Below are 16,247 nucleotides of genomic sequence, written 5' to 3'. Positions count from 1 at the left end.
TCCTTCCCATGCTGGTGTTAGCCATATGCCAAAACAGCAACACAATCATCCGCTGCCACATTTGTCACCAGCCACATTGCATCCCTCTCTCTCCCACCAGCCATTTAAAAATGGCTTCGTGTTAAAAAGAAAAATGCCAGGATTCAGGATTCACAAATCAGGACCAGGAAAAAGCCAAAATGTCACGTTCCTTCCTCCCCCTCTCTGCAACAAAGCACATGCCGTGGGGAGTGCTAGGCTTACAGCCAGCATCAGAGCCTGGCAAAGTGACTGCGGGTGCCTTTGCATCCTTTATCCCTCATCACGTGAATCAATTACCGCCTTATTATCAGTGCCACCTGGGGCACGCCTGCTGCTCCTCCTTCACCCTGATACAGGGGACGGGACATAGGGCAGTCAGCAAACACCCTGCCCCGCACTGGTCACAGTAGAGAAAGGGTCAAGAAACAAGTGTCTCAAAGAAACCACTCTGGGTTTATTTCGTTAATGGCACCTGTTTCCAAATGCATACAGGCACATCATTGGAGTTAATTAAATTCCAGGGTTGAAAGCAAAATTACTCTCTGTGACAGAACATAAAACATTGAGGCTGCCATTTGTGATACCATCTGAGAGGCAAGGTAGGACGAGCCAGTTTATCAGCAGTCCTCTCTAATAATGACTTCCACTTGTAGCAGTATTATTAGCACTGGTACGTAAGAGTATTACAGAAAGGGAAATGAGTCATCTTTGAAATGAAGGCTATGCTAGGACTTCTCTGCTGGTGGAAAACAGGCTGAATGCTGGAGGTGGTATGGGTAAGCAAAACCACCAGGCATCCTCACAACACCTTCCTTCCTAGCATTCCAGATTGAATTCTGACCCTTTTAAAAACATGTAGACACGTAGAGTAATGAGAGGTGAGACAGCCTCCACAGAACATGAAGATGAGTCCAGAACACGTTCAGACTAAGCACCAGACTTTGCCTTTAGCTTCTCCAGGCGCTGTGCACATGGCTTTTAGGCACAATGTCCTGGACTATTTGGCAGAAGCAGCAGTTGTGGGCGCAGTAAAACACTCCCCCATTAGCCAAACTGGCAGGCTTTCCTGAGTGGGCAAAAAATGACAAGCACACCATTGCTAAAAGCCCCCCAGCAAAGGTGTTGCACTGGTTCACCCGCCCCCCCATGTGGGGCCCACACGCAGCTGGAGGAGCACAGGACAGCCCAGGCTCCGCAAGGGCTCCTTGGCTCGCAGCACAGAAAAGCCAGCAGCCCAGAGCCCCCGCCAGAGCTGCCCACGGTGGGCAGGGGGGTGCCCTCCTCGGGGGACAGCCCTGTGGCACACAGCAGGGCTGGCAGAGCTCCAGCTGGGACCTGCACGTCTGTGCCCAGCCCAGAGCATCAGCCAGTCCTGCTGGAGAGCATCACACAGCTGGCGACAAAGAGCAAGTACCTCTGTGAGCGTGCCAGGCACCGACATCCAGAGCTCAGCCATGAACAGGGAAAAAAACCCAAACCAAAACCACACCCCAAAAACAGAGAAGGCCACCGCAGATGCCATCACTGCTCGACAAGTGTTTTGCAGAAACATAGTTACAGCATTATATTTTATTGCAGGATATATCTGAATTACCTACCACCTTCAGAAGATGAGTGGCATCTGCCCTGGTCAAGCAGCATACTCTCTTAAGGCACATCTCACTATTTCCTGACCTCCTTTCTCTGCCTTTTTGAATTTACTCCCTTAACAGTCCCAGGAGAGGAAGCAAGCAGCCTGCAAGTTTTGGCCAGTTACCAGCTTTTTTCAGCCTACCAGATGAGAAAACCCCGGTAATAAACCTTGTGAACAGCAACCACTGAAACGCTAGGACGGAGGAGAAGGGAGATGAAGAGCTGAGCATGGGGGACAGGTTAAAGATCCACACAGAGCCAAGCCACACCTATGCTTAAGTTACCTGTTTGTGCTACGTAAAAGCCTTTGATGGCCTGGGAATAAATTTAGCATGGGCAAAAATTAGCCCAAGTGCAGACCAGCAAGTAACTCGGGATTGCGTTGGTCACAGGACTGCATAGTTTTGCTGTGCTTTCCAGCCCACCCTAGGACGCCGAAGAGGACACCCGCGATGGTTTGGGACAGGTGAACAGGGGAGGCAGGCTAAGGCTGGACCAGGCGCTGTCGCCTTGCAGGTTATGCTGGGGCATCCCTCGAGCCGCCAGCGCTGGGCTTCACCCAGCTCCCCTTGCTCCGCAAGGGCTGGGGAGATCTACCAGGCAAGAAGGGGCCAGGCTCAAACCACGCTGACCTAGATTTAAATAAAACCCATTCCAAAAGTCTTTACCTGCCTGTGTACGTTTCCACCCAAAGGGTCTCCAAGCCCAAAGCTGAACCCTTGAAGACTGAGTGAGCAGACACCATTTGCTCTCTCGTAGGCACGGCAAAGAAGAGAAACCCTGAAGCAAATAATTTCTTCATGCTCTGTTGTTCTGTTTGCTCCTTCCTTTGCTGACAATTTTTGCCCACCTAGAGTGCTACGTTATGGCTCGCAATGCTTTTCTTCTGTGTTTATTTCCAGCACAGGCTCTCTTCCGCTCTGTCCAACTGACATAGATCAACCAAATTTTCTGCAGTTCTGGTGCAAAATAGTTTGCAGACATCTTCAGCATAAATAATTCTAATTTGCACATTAATAAGTACCTCTGTCTCTTCATGGGGAATTGGTCTGAACCTGGAGACTTTTCCATTACTGAAGCAACAAAGTGAAAGCGTGATGGATTGTGTAGGACTCAATTTGCCGGAGATGATAACTACGCTGGAATGCACGGGAATTGAGCTGAGATTTCACAAAAGTCGATGGGATGAGCATGGCTAATTTCCTTGTCTGAAAGCTGACAGCAGCAGCTCCAACTGCCCTGTACCTCAGACTGCTCAAACTTTCAAAATGGAATTTAACCGCTTCACACTCAAGTTACAAAGATGTGCTGGCAAACAAGGGGGGCTGCTCAGGCTGGCAGGGGGGGAGGGGAGCTGGGCTTCAAGGATGGGAAAGGGAGAAGCACCGCAGCCTTCCTAGGTCACTGGACACCCACGAGTGGGGCCCAAACCTGGGCAGAAGCAAAGCGATGCTCTTGGGCATCAGCCAGGTCTGTAGAGCCTGCCCTTGTCCCAAGACCCCAACTGCACCTCCCCATGGAAGCTCCCTACCGAAGCACCCTGTTGGGGAGGCTAAGGGACTCTGCTCTACCTCTGTATTTGCAAGTCCTGCAAGCTACAGTTGTGACAAGTGCCACAACATGAGTCTCTTAATAAATAAATGATGGCGAAAGCAAGGTGGACCACAGCATGGGAACAGAGGTGCAGTGGAGGGGTCACTGGCAGCAACCATGCATATGCATAATGCGGGGAAACGCCACCTTCCCTTCTGTATGGAGGTGTGTGCGCGCACACACTGGGAAACGCTGCTCACATGCCACTGCCACGGTGGGGACCCTCAGGAAGCTACGTCAGCTCCCTAATATTTGCAGTGTCACTTGACAGTGACATGGCAGCGCCAGCTGGAGATGTGGGAAATAAAACGCAACCCCCAAGCTCCTTCTCCCAAAGCCACACGGGCACGGCCCATCGTGGCAGGTCTGTCCCCCACTGCTCCTCCCTGCAGGCTGCACAGCTCCTGTGTCCCCTGCCACGGCTCTGCCTCAGTGAAACACAAACCAAGTGTTTCATTTACATGGCTGAATCCGTGAGCTGCATCCGCAGGCAGAGGAGAGCCCAGGGCTGGGTGAGGCAGGCTCTTCCTCCTGAGGGCTCCTGCTCTGCACTGCAAGGGAATACATCACCTCCGTCTCATTCTGCTCCACGGTGAAGCAGTAAGCCTGGCTTACTGAGCAACGCTTGGGATCTAGGCTATGGCTACCCTAATCTGTTCAGAGTTGAACCAGCCTCTACAGTTTCTGCATGGCCAGGCACTATCGCATCAGCTCGGCACGCTGCGGTCGTGCTGGGAACGGGATGCGGCACAGCCTCTGGCAAAGCTGCGGTCCCATCCAGGGGTCCCGCACTGGTAACCACACAGGCTGAACACGCGGGCCAAGGCAGCCAACCTGACACTAAAAAACATTTTCCTAACCCCACACTCACAAACGCTACAACTAAATTTTGGATCTTCTGAACTTCCTTATAGAAGCCTGCTCTTCTCTCATGCACATCCATGCTCTCCCAGTGCTATGAAGATGACTGTGAAGTCTTCTGAATTAAATCCTCACAACAAATGCAAGAAGCACTAAAAAAAAAATACTTGGGTAAAGACTTGTTTCTTGTTCCCCTCTCAAAGGGTTTTCCTGTAATGCTGTAAGCAACTTAAAAACAAGGCTTTCCCCAAACGCTGGTGCCTGCCAGTACTGCTGGGGTGGCCTGGGCAGCACGAGGGGAACCACAATCCCTTACAGCCAAGGCATCAGGTGAAGCAAAGGCAAAGCTTTATTGCCACTTTGGGTCAACAACATTACATTTAACTACACAAACGCAATTAGCAGTTGCTATAGCAGCACAGCCACCTCTGCAGCCTTTTCCTGAGGGTTTCCTCTGAGTCATAGATATGGTCCATCTCCAAAAGTACATCCTCACCTGGGGCTTTGCACTGGGGTAAACAAGGCGAATCTGTCTCTGTGTTTTAACAGACTTTGCTTTAGTGAAGAACGATGAATCCAGCTGGAGGCCTTGGCATCCGCATAGGTCCAGGTGCCAATTCATTTGTTCCAATATCTACAGGGGTTCCCTCTGGGGTGAGGGGCTGTTCGCTTCCTGTGAGCATCAGAGTCCCATAAAGTGACCTGGCTCCTCAACGTTCACGTAACTCTCTTACTGCTTCAGCGATCTCAGAAGGGGTTTCGCTCACCTGCAGGTGTTGCGGGCATTTTCCGTGGTTTTCCCTCACTACCCGTGCCACACCTGTGGGCAGCACACCTGCAGCAGGAAGCAAGAGCGCTGTGTGCAGATTTACCACCACGGTGCAGACGCATACGAATGCACACAAACACACAGAGCCAAGCCAGCTACGCAGAGGCACAGGACCGGTGCCCTGGGGCACGATTTCCCCTTTGGAACATTTCCATGGCAGCTGCCCAGACCCTGAGCCTGGCAGGATTTAGGGAACGGGCCTCGTGCTGCAGGTGTGCTGCATGTGGCACGCTCTCCTTGCGCCTCCGCTGCCACCACCCCTGCACAGGGACGGAGGCACCCGGGCACGCGAAGGTCAGGAGGAGCTATTCTTTTTGTACTCTGTAATATTGCAGCTAACAAAAGGCGAACCAGAACATATTTCTTTTCAGCTTCTGATTTTGCAGCTCTCCTGTCTGCGCTATTGATCTATTAAAAGGGCAAAATGAAATTCTAGAGAAGACACGGGGTCACATAGCACTGGTGACTTCTTCCTCGAGGCTCGCAGCGTGGCAGCCTGACTTTGAATCTACTGGTTTGACTCCAAAATAGAAACTCTACAACCTGGCTTTAGAAATCCTAACCTGCAATAGTATTTGTTGTCTTTCCAGAAAGGAAACTTACGGTTTGAAAATGATGTTGCTTTTGTTTTTATCATAACCACTGCGTGCTGACAGGAGTGACAAAGCAAATCGGCAACACTGGAAAGAGGGGCGGCAGCAAAATAAGGATGCACTATTAATAAACTGGCATTTGCAGAAGATTAGTCAAGCAGAAGCAAAGACTGTATTTGTGGTTGTCAAGGCAGGCGTGACTTTGATTCACCATACAGAAATTAAAGCAAGCATGCAGTCTGCACTGTTCACAGCTGCTATTCTCAGCATCCCCCAACTAAGGCTTAAGTAAGTAGATAAACACTGCAACAGACAATAGCTGTGGCTGTGCCCCTTGAGCATCACTTGGGTCACAGTGAAAGAGGAGCAGGGCAAAGAAGAGCACGTTCTCGTGAAGATACTCCTCCTGCCCCCAAGTCAGTGCCAAGAACTAAGGTTTGGCTTCGGGACAAAAACCCACGAAAACCACTGAAGAGCACTGGTGGCCTTTCACCCCAGCAGCAGCTCAAGTGGAGGAAGCCCTGCAGAGCAGGGGAGCCCCAGCACCCGCAGCCTGGGGGACCCCAAGCTACCCTCTGATTGCATCCTGCTCCCCATCCCCTTCCCAAGCCACCCAGCTGCTCTCCGCATGCAGAGATGCCAACAGCAACCATGAGGCTGGGCACCTCCTTGAGGTACACATGCCTTACAAGAGAGGGCAGCTGGCTAGGAAAACTCCAGGATCCACCATCTCCAGTGTGGCTATTTTTTTCCAGAAAACACATCAATCTTGCACTAGCTGTGCAGGAATGTACGCGTTTGCCAAGAATTTGGTCAGGTGCAATGGGGTATCCAAGCTCTCATTGAGCTGGTGGGATGCTCAAACACTTGAGATGTCCCAGCCATGCTGTCAGCAGGATCACACGAGGCAGATCTCCAGCCCACCAGGAGCAGGACCATATCAGCAGCAAGCCAGCAGCACCACAACATGCATGTCATGGCAAGGGGCAGCAAGGGACAGGAAGGGGTAAGAGACAGCACAGGCACCTTCTTGAAAAAAATATATATAGGAGGAAGGACTTTTGGTGTCTCAAGTCAGCCTTCAGAAACTCAAAACCAGAGTAAGAGAGCTTTGTGCCTTCAGAAGCATAACCAACCAACATCCCAGGATGCTCACTCTGTCTTCAAAAGAAGCCTTTGGACAAAAACTATAAGGTAGTTGACTATCTTATGATGGGTTTAAATAAAAGAAATTTGGGGCCATTCTCTTGGTAACAGGAAAAACCACTGTCACATTGATCTAGTTTTATCATCTAACACCTAAAACTGGGAAACTGCTACACCTAGTAGTTCTAGTGAAATAGGAAAGGTTTCAACTTAAACTTCACCTCAAATTACTCCCAGTTGGCCTCAGTCGTGCAAGCTTCACCGGCACGTTTTCTTCAAGGGCAGAGTACAGCTACCAGCACCTACAAAATTCTCTTTCAATCAACACTATCTTGTGCACAGCATTTTCTTTTATGGACCGTCTATTTTTGCATTCTGACATTTTGTAGTTAGTTGCCTGCCTGAATAGAGTCTTACATGTTCTTATGCAGTGTAATATATGGCACTTTAAAGAGTTTGGGTGTTAAGTGACTGTTTCATCAGCTGTTCCAAGCTTGTTTTTGTGAAATGTTGCAAAGGCACAAAAATATTTTGCTGAAATGTTGCAAAAGCACAAAAAATAACAAACAAGTATCAATAATCCAAAGTTTTCAAAACAAAGTGAGTTTTCAAAGCAGCATCCAGTGACTCAACCACTGCACAGTAATGCCAGTGGCATGATGATTGCAGGTAAATTCCTGCTGGTTATTAAGCTCCTGGCTGCCCTGAGAGCCAGACTTCAGAGCTCATCATTCCCAAGGAACTAAATGCCAGCAGCCTTTGGAAACCTGTTCCTCTGAAAAGCAAGACGGGAAACTAAATTGCCATGGATCCAGACCCAGGACCTTCTCAGGTGTGCTGAAGATGTCTGCACCCAGTGCCGCTCAAGGAGCTCAACAGGGCACAGGCAGCCCCCCAAACTCTCCTTCCCTGGAGATGCCGCCTCCACCCGAGTCAGCAGCTTATCGCCGTCATACACCAACAGCTTCCACACCTGCCCCCGCAGAGTCCATGCTGGCCAGCTCTTATTTGTATAGCATAAATTTAAGTTTTATAGGGTCAAAAGATCCACGCACCCTGAAAAAAAAATAACCAGAAAAAAAATTCCAAGCAGGCTGAATAGCAAGCAGAAACTGTAATTATTTTTTTCCAGGTCTCTACCTTACCTCTGAAATTCCACACCAAAATAAAGCTTTCAACCCTGAATGGGTGCAGAGAATAAAAAAAAGCAAACTGAGCTTTCACCTCTCGAGTTGAGATGCGCAGTAAATTTAAGGTACATTTGGGGGCTGGTTCATGTGAAGTTATTTTTCATCTCTGCACTGCCTGGCTGAAGTAGCAAGAGTCACTGGCATCAAAGTCTCGTCTGTGCAGATTCAAGAGTGTTTTCTTCAAATTGCTGGAGAAGGGAAGCAAAGACACGAGGGTACCTTCAGCACTGACCCAGCATCTTGCTCAGGGGTGTCAGGCAGTTATTCCCCTTGCCTGTCTGTAAAGGGAAAGGTAAAGCCTACATATATACTGTGAATCTTCAGAGGAAAGGCACCATGGAAGCATAATGTGCTCCTTTAGGTTTCTAAAGGATCTGGATGTGACGACAGCCAGCATTTCCCAGAGCCACCCAGCTAAACAGAAAAGCACAAGTAGCCAGTTTTGGGGACCTAGAACTGGAGAAAATGTCCCAGGGCACCAAGTCTACTCCTCTGCTACTGCTGAAATAAACTTTCTTAATAGTTTTTCTTACTGCCCTTCACCATTCTAGAGCTATTGCACAACCTTTGGCTTCAGCTTCGCTTATTTATGCCTGCCTTCTGCATGTTTCTTCTTGCAACTGTACTTTTATTTTCAGAAGCTCCTTCCTTCCCCAGGTGCTTACAGCCAGCCCCATCCTCCCTCTGACTTCATTTTGTTAGGGTCTTATCTAAGCTTTCAGTCTGCTCAGAAAATAGCCTGTTCCCTAATCATCCCTGGCCGCACTCCAGTTCAGATTTATCTCTCAAATGTGGTTGACTGGCTCTGCATAAATTATTACAGATAAGACGGCAGGAAGGCCTTGTAAACAGCATTAATACTGCTTTAATTTTTAAGGGAAGAAACTGCCCCGATTCATCCTGGGACAGTGACTCTCATTTCCAACTTGCAGCAGAAACTCACAGGTTTAAGTCCCCAAGACCACAAAATGAAGTACCGCAGCCAGCACTACTGTTTCTCCAGCGCCTGAGGGTGAGCCCACCTCTCCCGTAGGGTGGTCTGACCCCCTTCATCACGCCATCCCTGCAGACCGTGCTTCTCCAGCGTGTGCTCCCAACATACCCCCGTGCTCTGCACCAGGTGCACGAAAAGGTCATTGCTGGTCCACCATCTCTCTCCCTGCTGAAAAGCTTCACTAACAACCTCTCCCCATCCCAAGCAGTTGGCTTGATAGCACCTCCTCTCCCCAGCTGGATAAGAGCCTTCTGCAGACCGTGCCTGCATGCTGCACTCGCCCCTTCGTGCCCTTCCTAGCCTTCTACCAGCAGCAGTTGTCAGAGACTACCAGGCTACCTGGATTTTTACTTTTATCCAACACAGCTGTTCTAAGCCCCACATCGTCATCCCTTCAGAAGCATTTCTTTAAAACCTTGAATTGCAGACAGCCTGCAGACCCGCACTGCCACTCCCCACCGTGCCACCAGCCAGGCACCCTTCCAGTGCTGTCGCCAAAAGCCTTCCAGCGAGTTAAAAGCACAGCTTTGTCACACTGAACACCCTGGCAGCGCCCGTGCAGCTAAGCCGATCCTGCTGTCATGTACATGACCAAGGCATCGAAAACAGACTGACACCGCTCACAGCACCATGAAGGCCCATTCCTGCTCACAGCCTGATTGCCAGCAAACAAGCCACTCAGCTGAGCTTCCCATAACAGTAACAGATAGCCCGCATAGACATTTTTAGCCATTTCACAATCACATATAATTAAAATGTTTTTAAAACTACAGATTGTCACAAGCCTGTGTATTTAAAACAGCTTCTCCTTTTCAGTGTACAATACAACTCCACAACTCCCTCTGTAACAGGAAAAATAACATTCGTAAACATAATATCACATGCTTGAATACCCTAATTAAACCAGCCTAAACCTGGCCAGGACTCAGACGGACTCCTTGCAAGGCAAAGGCAAGGCAAGTCTGCAGAGAGGCATGCAAGGAGCTCTGAAGAGTCATTTTTTTGAGCAATATGCAAACCCAGAAGGCAGTGACTACCAATTATCATCTTCTGTGGCACGTTTCCAGAAGAAGTAGGTGTACTCCTGGCCCAAACCCAGCTCTAATTATACAGTGTCCACCTACTTCTAAATTTCATCTGCAAGTTATTTTTCATGTTCTCTTTATAAAATGTATTGACTCGGGTTACTGGCACAGAACAACTGATGCCTTCTGTCCAAGGCTGGGTGCATCTCAAATGTGGGACCCAATTCAGATTGCTTTTATTATTTCTCATCATATCATTTGGATAAAAGACAGAATATTATTAATCAAAATGGTCAAGGATCAAAAAAATCAAGGAGAAGTTTCTCTGTAAAGAAACAAAGCTAGATACCACATCCAGGTCTTTTTACCCAGCTTCAATTTCTCAAATCAATGTAGATTGACAGCTAAACCTCCAGGGTTTGCCATCTGCCAAAGATGCTCCCTACCTCCCTTCTTTGTTCTAAAATGGTCTTATTTCGGCAGAAAAGATCTGATTGATACCAAGATAAGCAATGGCAGCAACAAAACAAGAGCCATTCCCAGACTGAAGTGCCTGGTCATCTTCTGGTTTTCAGTGCCAGAATGGAAACACATTACTCTGGATACCCCAAACCACATTTGTCAAGACTAAAGCAATGTTGACGCCAGCTAATTTGAGAATGCTCTCAAAGTAACCAAACCCAATGCTTTTAAGTCTTCAACAAAGAATTTGATTTTTTTTTTTCTCCTCAAGTGACTGCAGAAACACCCTGTTTATTCCACTGCAGCCTGTGCATCCCCTTTCTCTCAGGTTTATACTAATTTCAACCAAGCCAGAATGGTATGAAGAGGTTATGCAAAAGAAATTGGGGTAAAAGAGAAAGATTTCACAAACTGATGAAAAATTATCCTTAAAACACCATGACACATTAGGGAAGAAGTGTTTTCCCAGCTGTTCTGTGCAAAGCCTATCAAAAGCAGCTCAATCAGTTATTGGGCTGAAAAAACATCAGTTTGAGATGTAACAGCGATGAACAGTCACCTGCTCTCTCTTCCCTCCTCTCTCAGCATCCCAATGCCTCTGCTTCCTCAACACACAAGTTACACATAAATAATCTTGGCTTTTTTTGTTTGTTTGAAGGGTAATTCTTATTCTTAAATATTCACTTGCTACAGTTAGAGAATTAACAACTACATGTTTAAATAAGTCATAGAAATACTTACAGACCAAACAATTATCATCCTCCTAGACACAGAGTGGTCAATGTTCCAGTAAATAAATGGAAGGAAAGTGATATAAAAAATCTCTTCTCCCAAAGCAGCCGAAAACTTGAACAAGTAGTAGTAGAAGTAGTTCTTCACAATATACTTCTGCGTACAACCCTGGAAATGAAAAGATTTTAGAAAGTTTTAGTGAATTAGCTATTATAGCAAGCATTTAAGATATTTTAACTGTTACAGTTCCCAGCCCTTAAACCAAATAATTTGTTGGAACAAGTGTCATGAAATGAAGTTAAATTTTTATACTAAAATGAAGGCTATAGCGATAGCTCAACTACATTTCCTGCAGACTGGAAATCTATTCAAACTAATTAAGGGTAGCAGTCACATCGACAAAGATTTTCCAGGGATCAGATCAGTCTTTCCTCCAGGGAAATCAAGTATATTTCATAAAAGGGCACCAATGCACTAATTGTGAAGTTTCTACATCTGTAGATAGAGAGCCACCATCACTTTCATTGGAAATGCGTTTTGAGATGAAGAAAGTAAACTGCAGTTACTGAAACATTTCATTTAAAAATTTGCATCAGTATAGCAGGCAAAGTTCACCCTGCTAGTCCCTGAAATTTGCCGTCAGGTGCTGCTGGCAACAGCATCCCCTGTACTGCCCTCAACACTGGGCTCTTCTGCATGCTTCCCACCCCGCGCTCCCCCTCGGTGGGATGCTCACGGGATCGCCCCGCACGGAGATGCCGCAGCCCTTATATGCAAGTTGGCTCCACAATCGCAGCTGCATGAGCAGATCTGGGGGAAAACAAGGCTGCAAGCGGGCAGAGAGAAGAGCTGCCCCTGTCACCACCAAATGTTCCCTCCAATATCTTTGAATAACCACCACCAGGTTGTCTCTTTAAATATTACCAGCATATATATTGCAAACAGTATCAGGTGACACTGTTTGGGACTTTATTCATTTTATTAAGGTACTGACTGCACTTTTCTCTGGATTTGGCAGCCAGATGATTTCATTAGATGAACTCTACCCGACATACTTGTTTTCTCTCTTCTATAATGGTGCACCAGCCCACCAGAGCTGGGAAGCCACGCAGCAGCACGTATTATTAAGGCCATGACTTTGGCCACTTGTGGAAAGGTCTGCTGTCTGCTATCACTGCCATTTGGGACCAGGACACCACTAAGAAACCTCCCCCACCCTGTCAGCAGAAGCAATATGCAAGTGAATCACATTTTATATAAACACCTGTATGCTTCAGAAAATAAAGGAGATTGATGTAAAGAGGATTTTTGATTTGGGGGCAGAAGCAAGGGAGCCAATCTAGTCTCTCTCCACCTCCCCAAAAAGAAAAGTTGGGTATGTAAACATGAGATGAAAGAACTTCCTAAAGATGAGAGCTGAGATCATGAGGGTTTCAGCACAGCCACACTAAGTTAAGATACAGCTTTGACATAAGCTCCTAAAACTCTCCTAAAAGGAAACTATTATGCTTGGAGTTGACTGTGTAACTAATCTAGCAGAGAGAAACTCATCCTACGTACTAGTAAGGAAAAGTAAAAATTGCCTAAGGAGTCTAGAGATGCAATTGTGACTCATTGTAAAAGCTATTAGAAGTCCCAGTCCCCTCATTTGCTTTCAGGATGAAGATGAGGCAAAGTGCATCAAGACAACAAAAGCAAGATGGAAAGAAGTTGCATCCATCCACCTATCGTAGAAAAACCCCACAACTTATTTAAATTGATTTTTTGCATCAATAAACATAAAAGGTGAGTCAATGCTTTTGGAACACTGGGGTTACAGGACTTTCCCCCATGTATTAGTAATAGAGGTCACAGCTGAGTTACTGGCATCCCTCTAAGACAGCGCAGCAGTACGCTACAGCTGGCCAAATGACAGAGCAATCAGTCTAAGTGTCTTGACTCTCATATGCCACTTCCAAAACACCCCCAGTGCAATTAGCAACTCTGATGCTTCTGTCTGAGATCCTGAAACCGTACTTGGTCACGCTTGACGTGCCCCAGAGAAAGCCCTCTTCTGGCATCGCTAATTCCTCAATTAAGCGTAAGTCTCCAGCATATTAGGAATTATGTGCTCATGTGCTTTAGATCAAAGATGATCAGACACATCCCTACGGTAACACTTTTATACTTGGAACTCATGGGATGAAGGATAAAATTTTCTAATTCCAGTAATCTGTTTTGTCAGGAAAAAAATAATTTTTCAGGTTCTAAAAGAAATCCGAGTTAAAAATGTATTCCCAGGCAGACGCCAGGGCCAAGACCTTCCACGTGATTTTTAAAACTTTTTCTTTATTCTTTTCCTTTTCTATCAGAAATCAACCCCCCCCCCCCCCCCCCCCCAACTTGTTTGGAATAGTTTTGTTTGGCTGGGTTTTGAACACTACACCAGCAGTTTCTGACAGCCCAACGTGTGAGCCAGGTGACAAACAGATGATGCCTGTGACACACAATGGTAACAAGCCCCATGCAAGGTGTCACAGAATTGCTCCACTTGATGTTAGGTGGTGTATGGTTAAAAAAAACCAAAACAAACCAACAAACCCCCCATGTTTTCAATCATTGTTACCCTATAGCACTGTAAGTATGGAAAGCCCACTCCATGCACCCCACACCCTGGCCCATGCGAGGTCCCAGCGGTCAGCTCATGTTCCCTCATTATATTCATCATTTCTGCAAAAAGCAAAGACGACTGTGCTTTGTCATCCCTTTTCGTTCTCATTCTAACCCCAGTGCAGGAGAAAGCCATGACAATTATTGTGTGAACATTTAGAGTCTTCTAACACCCCCAGAAGTTTATTCAGTCTCTACTTTTAAATAACTCTGATCCTTAGACTTGGTTATTCTTTAATGTACTGAAGTGACCTGATGCCTTCCACAACCTCTGAAGCACTTTCTGTGAGTCAGCCTCTCCATCCATCTCCATTTCTATTCCATTGGGATCACAGAGGTTTTAATGGGTGGTAATTAAGGCTGTAGGAGAAAGTCAGAATTTTTAGAATGTTTCAGAAGCAAGACGCAGTAAGCCACAGCATTCGCAGACACGGAAGACAGGTAATTTCACGCAAACGACTCTACTCATCAACTATAAAATATCTTTTTTGAAAAACTTTAACTGCTTAAATTACAAGAGACACACATGAATGTGTGAGTCTCCATAAATTAACTACTCACCCGAAGTGCTGGCAGAGAAAATGACTGCTGTGAGCCACCCTAGTTTCACAGCCTCTGCACAGTGGCCAGGGGTGGGTCACCAGTTGCTGCCCACCCAGCCTCCCCCGGAGCATCCCAACATCTCCCTGTGGAGCAGGAATGACAGGGCCAGCAGAGCAGCTCAAACCTCCACCATGGTGGCTCTGGGAGACACTGACACACTATGACATAGCACAGCAAGAATCTGTAATTTTAAGACGTACGTACATCAAGAATATTTAGCCTTTACAGCTGAAGGAACAGCAGTTACATCACTAACATAATGGATTTAAAATGTATTTTTAGGCAGAGGTATACCCTCAACAAGACTTAAAAAAAAAAAAAAAAAAAAAAAAAAAAGCTGTGTGAAGATACCACTCCTTTGAATTTGTAGGATCTCTCTTGTCAGAGATCAGCTTTCCCTGCCCTGTCTCTAGAGACGAGCTTTGCAGTATCAGACTTCTAAGGCTCAGAGCCTGAACCAGAGATACCATTAACCAACATTTTGTTCTCAGCTCTCAATTACTTTGGATCTTTCAGAAAATGTGCATGTTTAATTAAAGTTCTCAAAGTCCCTTGCTTCCCCTCCAACAGAATTGCCTTGCAGAAGATCAGGAACTTTCCTCCCAAAGCCCCTAGTTAATGCATTGCAATACTTCTTATTTAAGGGACCGCTCATGCTGAAAACGGGCACAAAACTTAGAGAAAGCACCAAAGACCACAAAAAGCCAAAAATTCCCATCTAGATGCTGCTGCACACAAACAATGTAAATCAGGCAACACAGTCCCTCAGGGCAGTACTGTGGGGTGTATAACCAGTAGGAAAAAATCGTTCTGTACTGCAGTATCCTGTATGAGCAGCTCGTTTTACATCACCTTCTATATCTGTTAACTGCATCCAGTTAATACAGGAACCTTTCAAGTCACAATAAAAAAAAAATCAGAGATCAGATTTTGGAAAATAAGAAAAAAGCAAAACAAAACCACGGTATCGAAGTCTTCAGCTCCTCCATCCACCCACACAGCTAAATGCCAAACAATTGCAGAGTTTTCTGAAGATTTGATGAGCAGCTGACAGCATCCAGTAACATCCCCAGCACCTATAAGTTCACCTTCCCTAGGATCACCAACACTGGAAACTCATCGCCCCAAGATGAAACAACATGGTGGCCAGGATAAAGGGGCTGTGCCCTGTGGGAGATCCCGGTATGGCCATCAGCCCCTCACCGGAGGAGGGGCTGGGGCACAGGACTGGAGGTTAGGGGGTGGAGGTGCCAGCAAAAGGAGGGACACCGGCACATGGAAGACATTGCAGAGATGTCTGAAAGATGGCAGAGGGGAGGGCAGCAGCACAGAGCGCCCACAAAATGCACACACAGAGCCCCAAGGCACGAAAAACTCACTAAACCGAACTCAGATATATGTGAGCTTCCCACTCCGTTCAAGGGCTTTTAAACAAGTAATTCTCTTTTATCCCTTCCAGAACATGACACAGCCAGCTAGCTAGCTAGTTGTCCAGGTTTACAGTGTCCCTGTTGTTGGAGAGACACCTAGAGCTAGCTGAACTGAGGAACGTGGGGATGCAGACAAACAGAAATCATAAAAAAACCCTCCTTAAACACTACAAAGTTCTGACCAGCCCTGCTGTTAGCAGCAAGTGTTTGTTGACTGGCACGTGAACAGGCAACATCCAACTCACAGCTGTTGCACAAGCATTTACAGTGGCAGGCACTAATGGCACCACGTGCAGGGACACGGCCATGGATCACCACGTGGTGCAGAAGGCAGGCAACTGCTGCAGGAGCGGTAACGACATGCGAGCTTCAAGGCAGGCAATCACGGTACTTTCAGTGGTCTCAGGCAAAGAGCAAGAGGGCATCTCAAAGTCAGGCAGACTTCTGGTAGCATTTCAGTAGTTTAAGCCATTCAAAGCACCAAAGG

The 16,247-nt window shown here is 46.8% G+C and overlaps 1 protein-coding gene across 1 annotated transcript in view; it reads right to left on the bottom strand.

Annotated features, from left to right (window-relative positions):
• The window catches only part of SGPP2 (sphingosine-1-phosphate phosphatase 2), a 37,401-nt gene that overhangs the window by 11,709 nt on the left and 9,445 nt on the right, over positions 1–16,247 (bottom strand). The window contains exon 2 of the mRNA XM_040613891.1: positions 11,088–11,246. Coding sequence (XP_040469825.1) covers positions 11,088–11,246 — 159 coding nt within the window. The remainder of the gene's footprint in view (positions 1–11,087; positions 11,247–16,247) is intronic.

This window comes from Falco naumanni, chromosome 13, assembly GCF_017639655.2.
Source record: "Falco naumanni isolate bFalNau1 chromosome 13, bFalNau1.pat, whole genome shotgun sequence".
Classification (NCBI taxonomy): domain Eukaryota; kingdom Metazoa; phylum Chordata; class Aves; order Falconiformes; family Falconidae; genus Falco; species Falco naumanni.
This window is presented reverse-complemented; position numbering and strand designations above follow the sequence as displayed.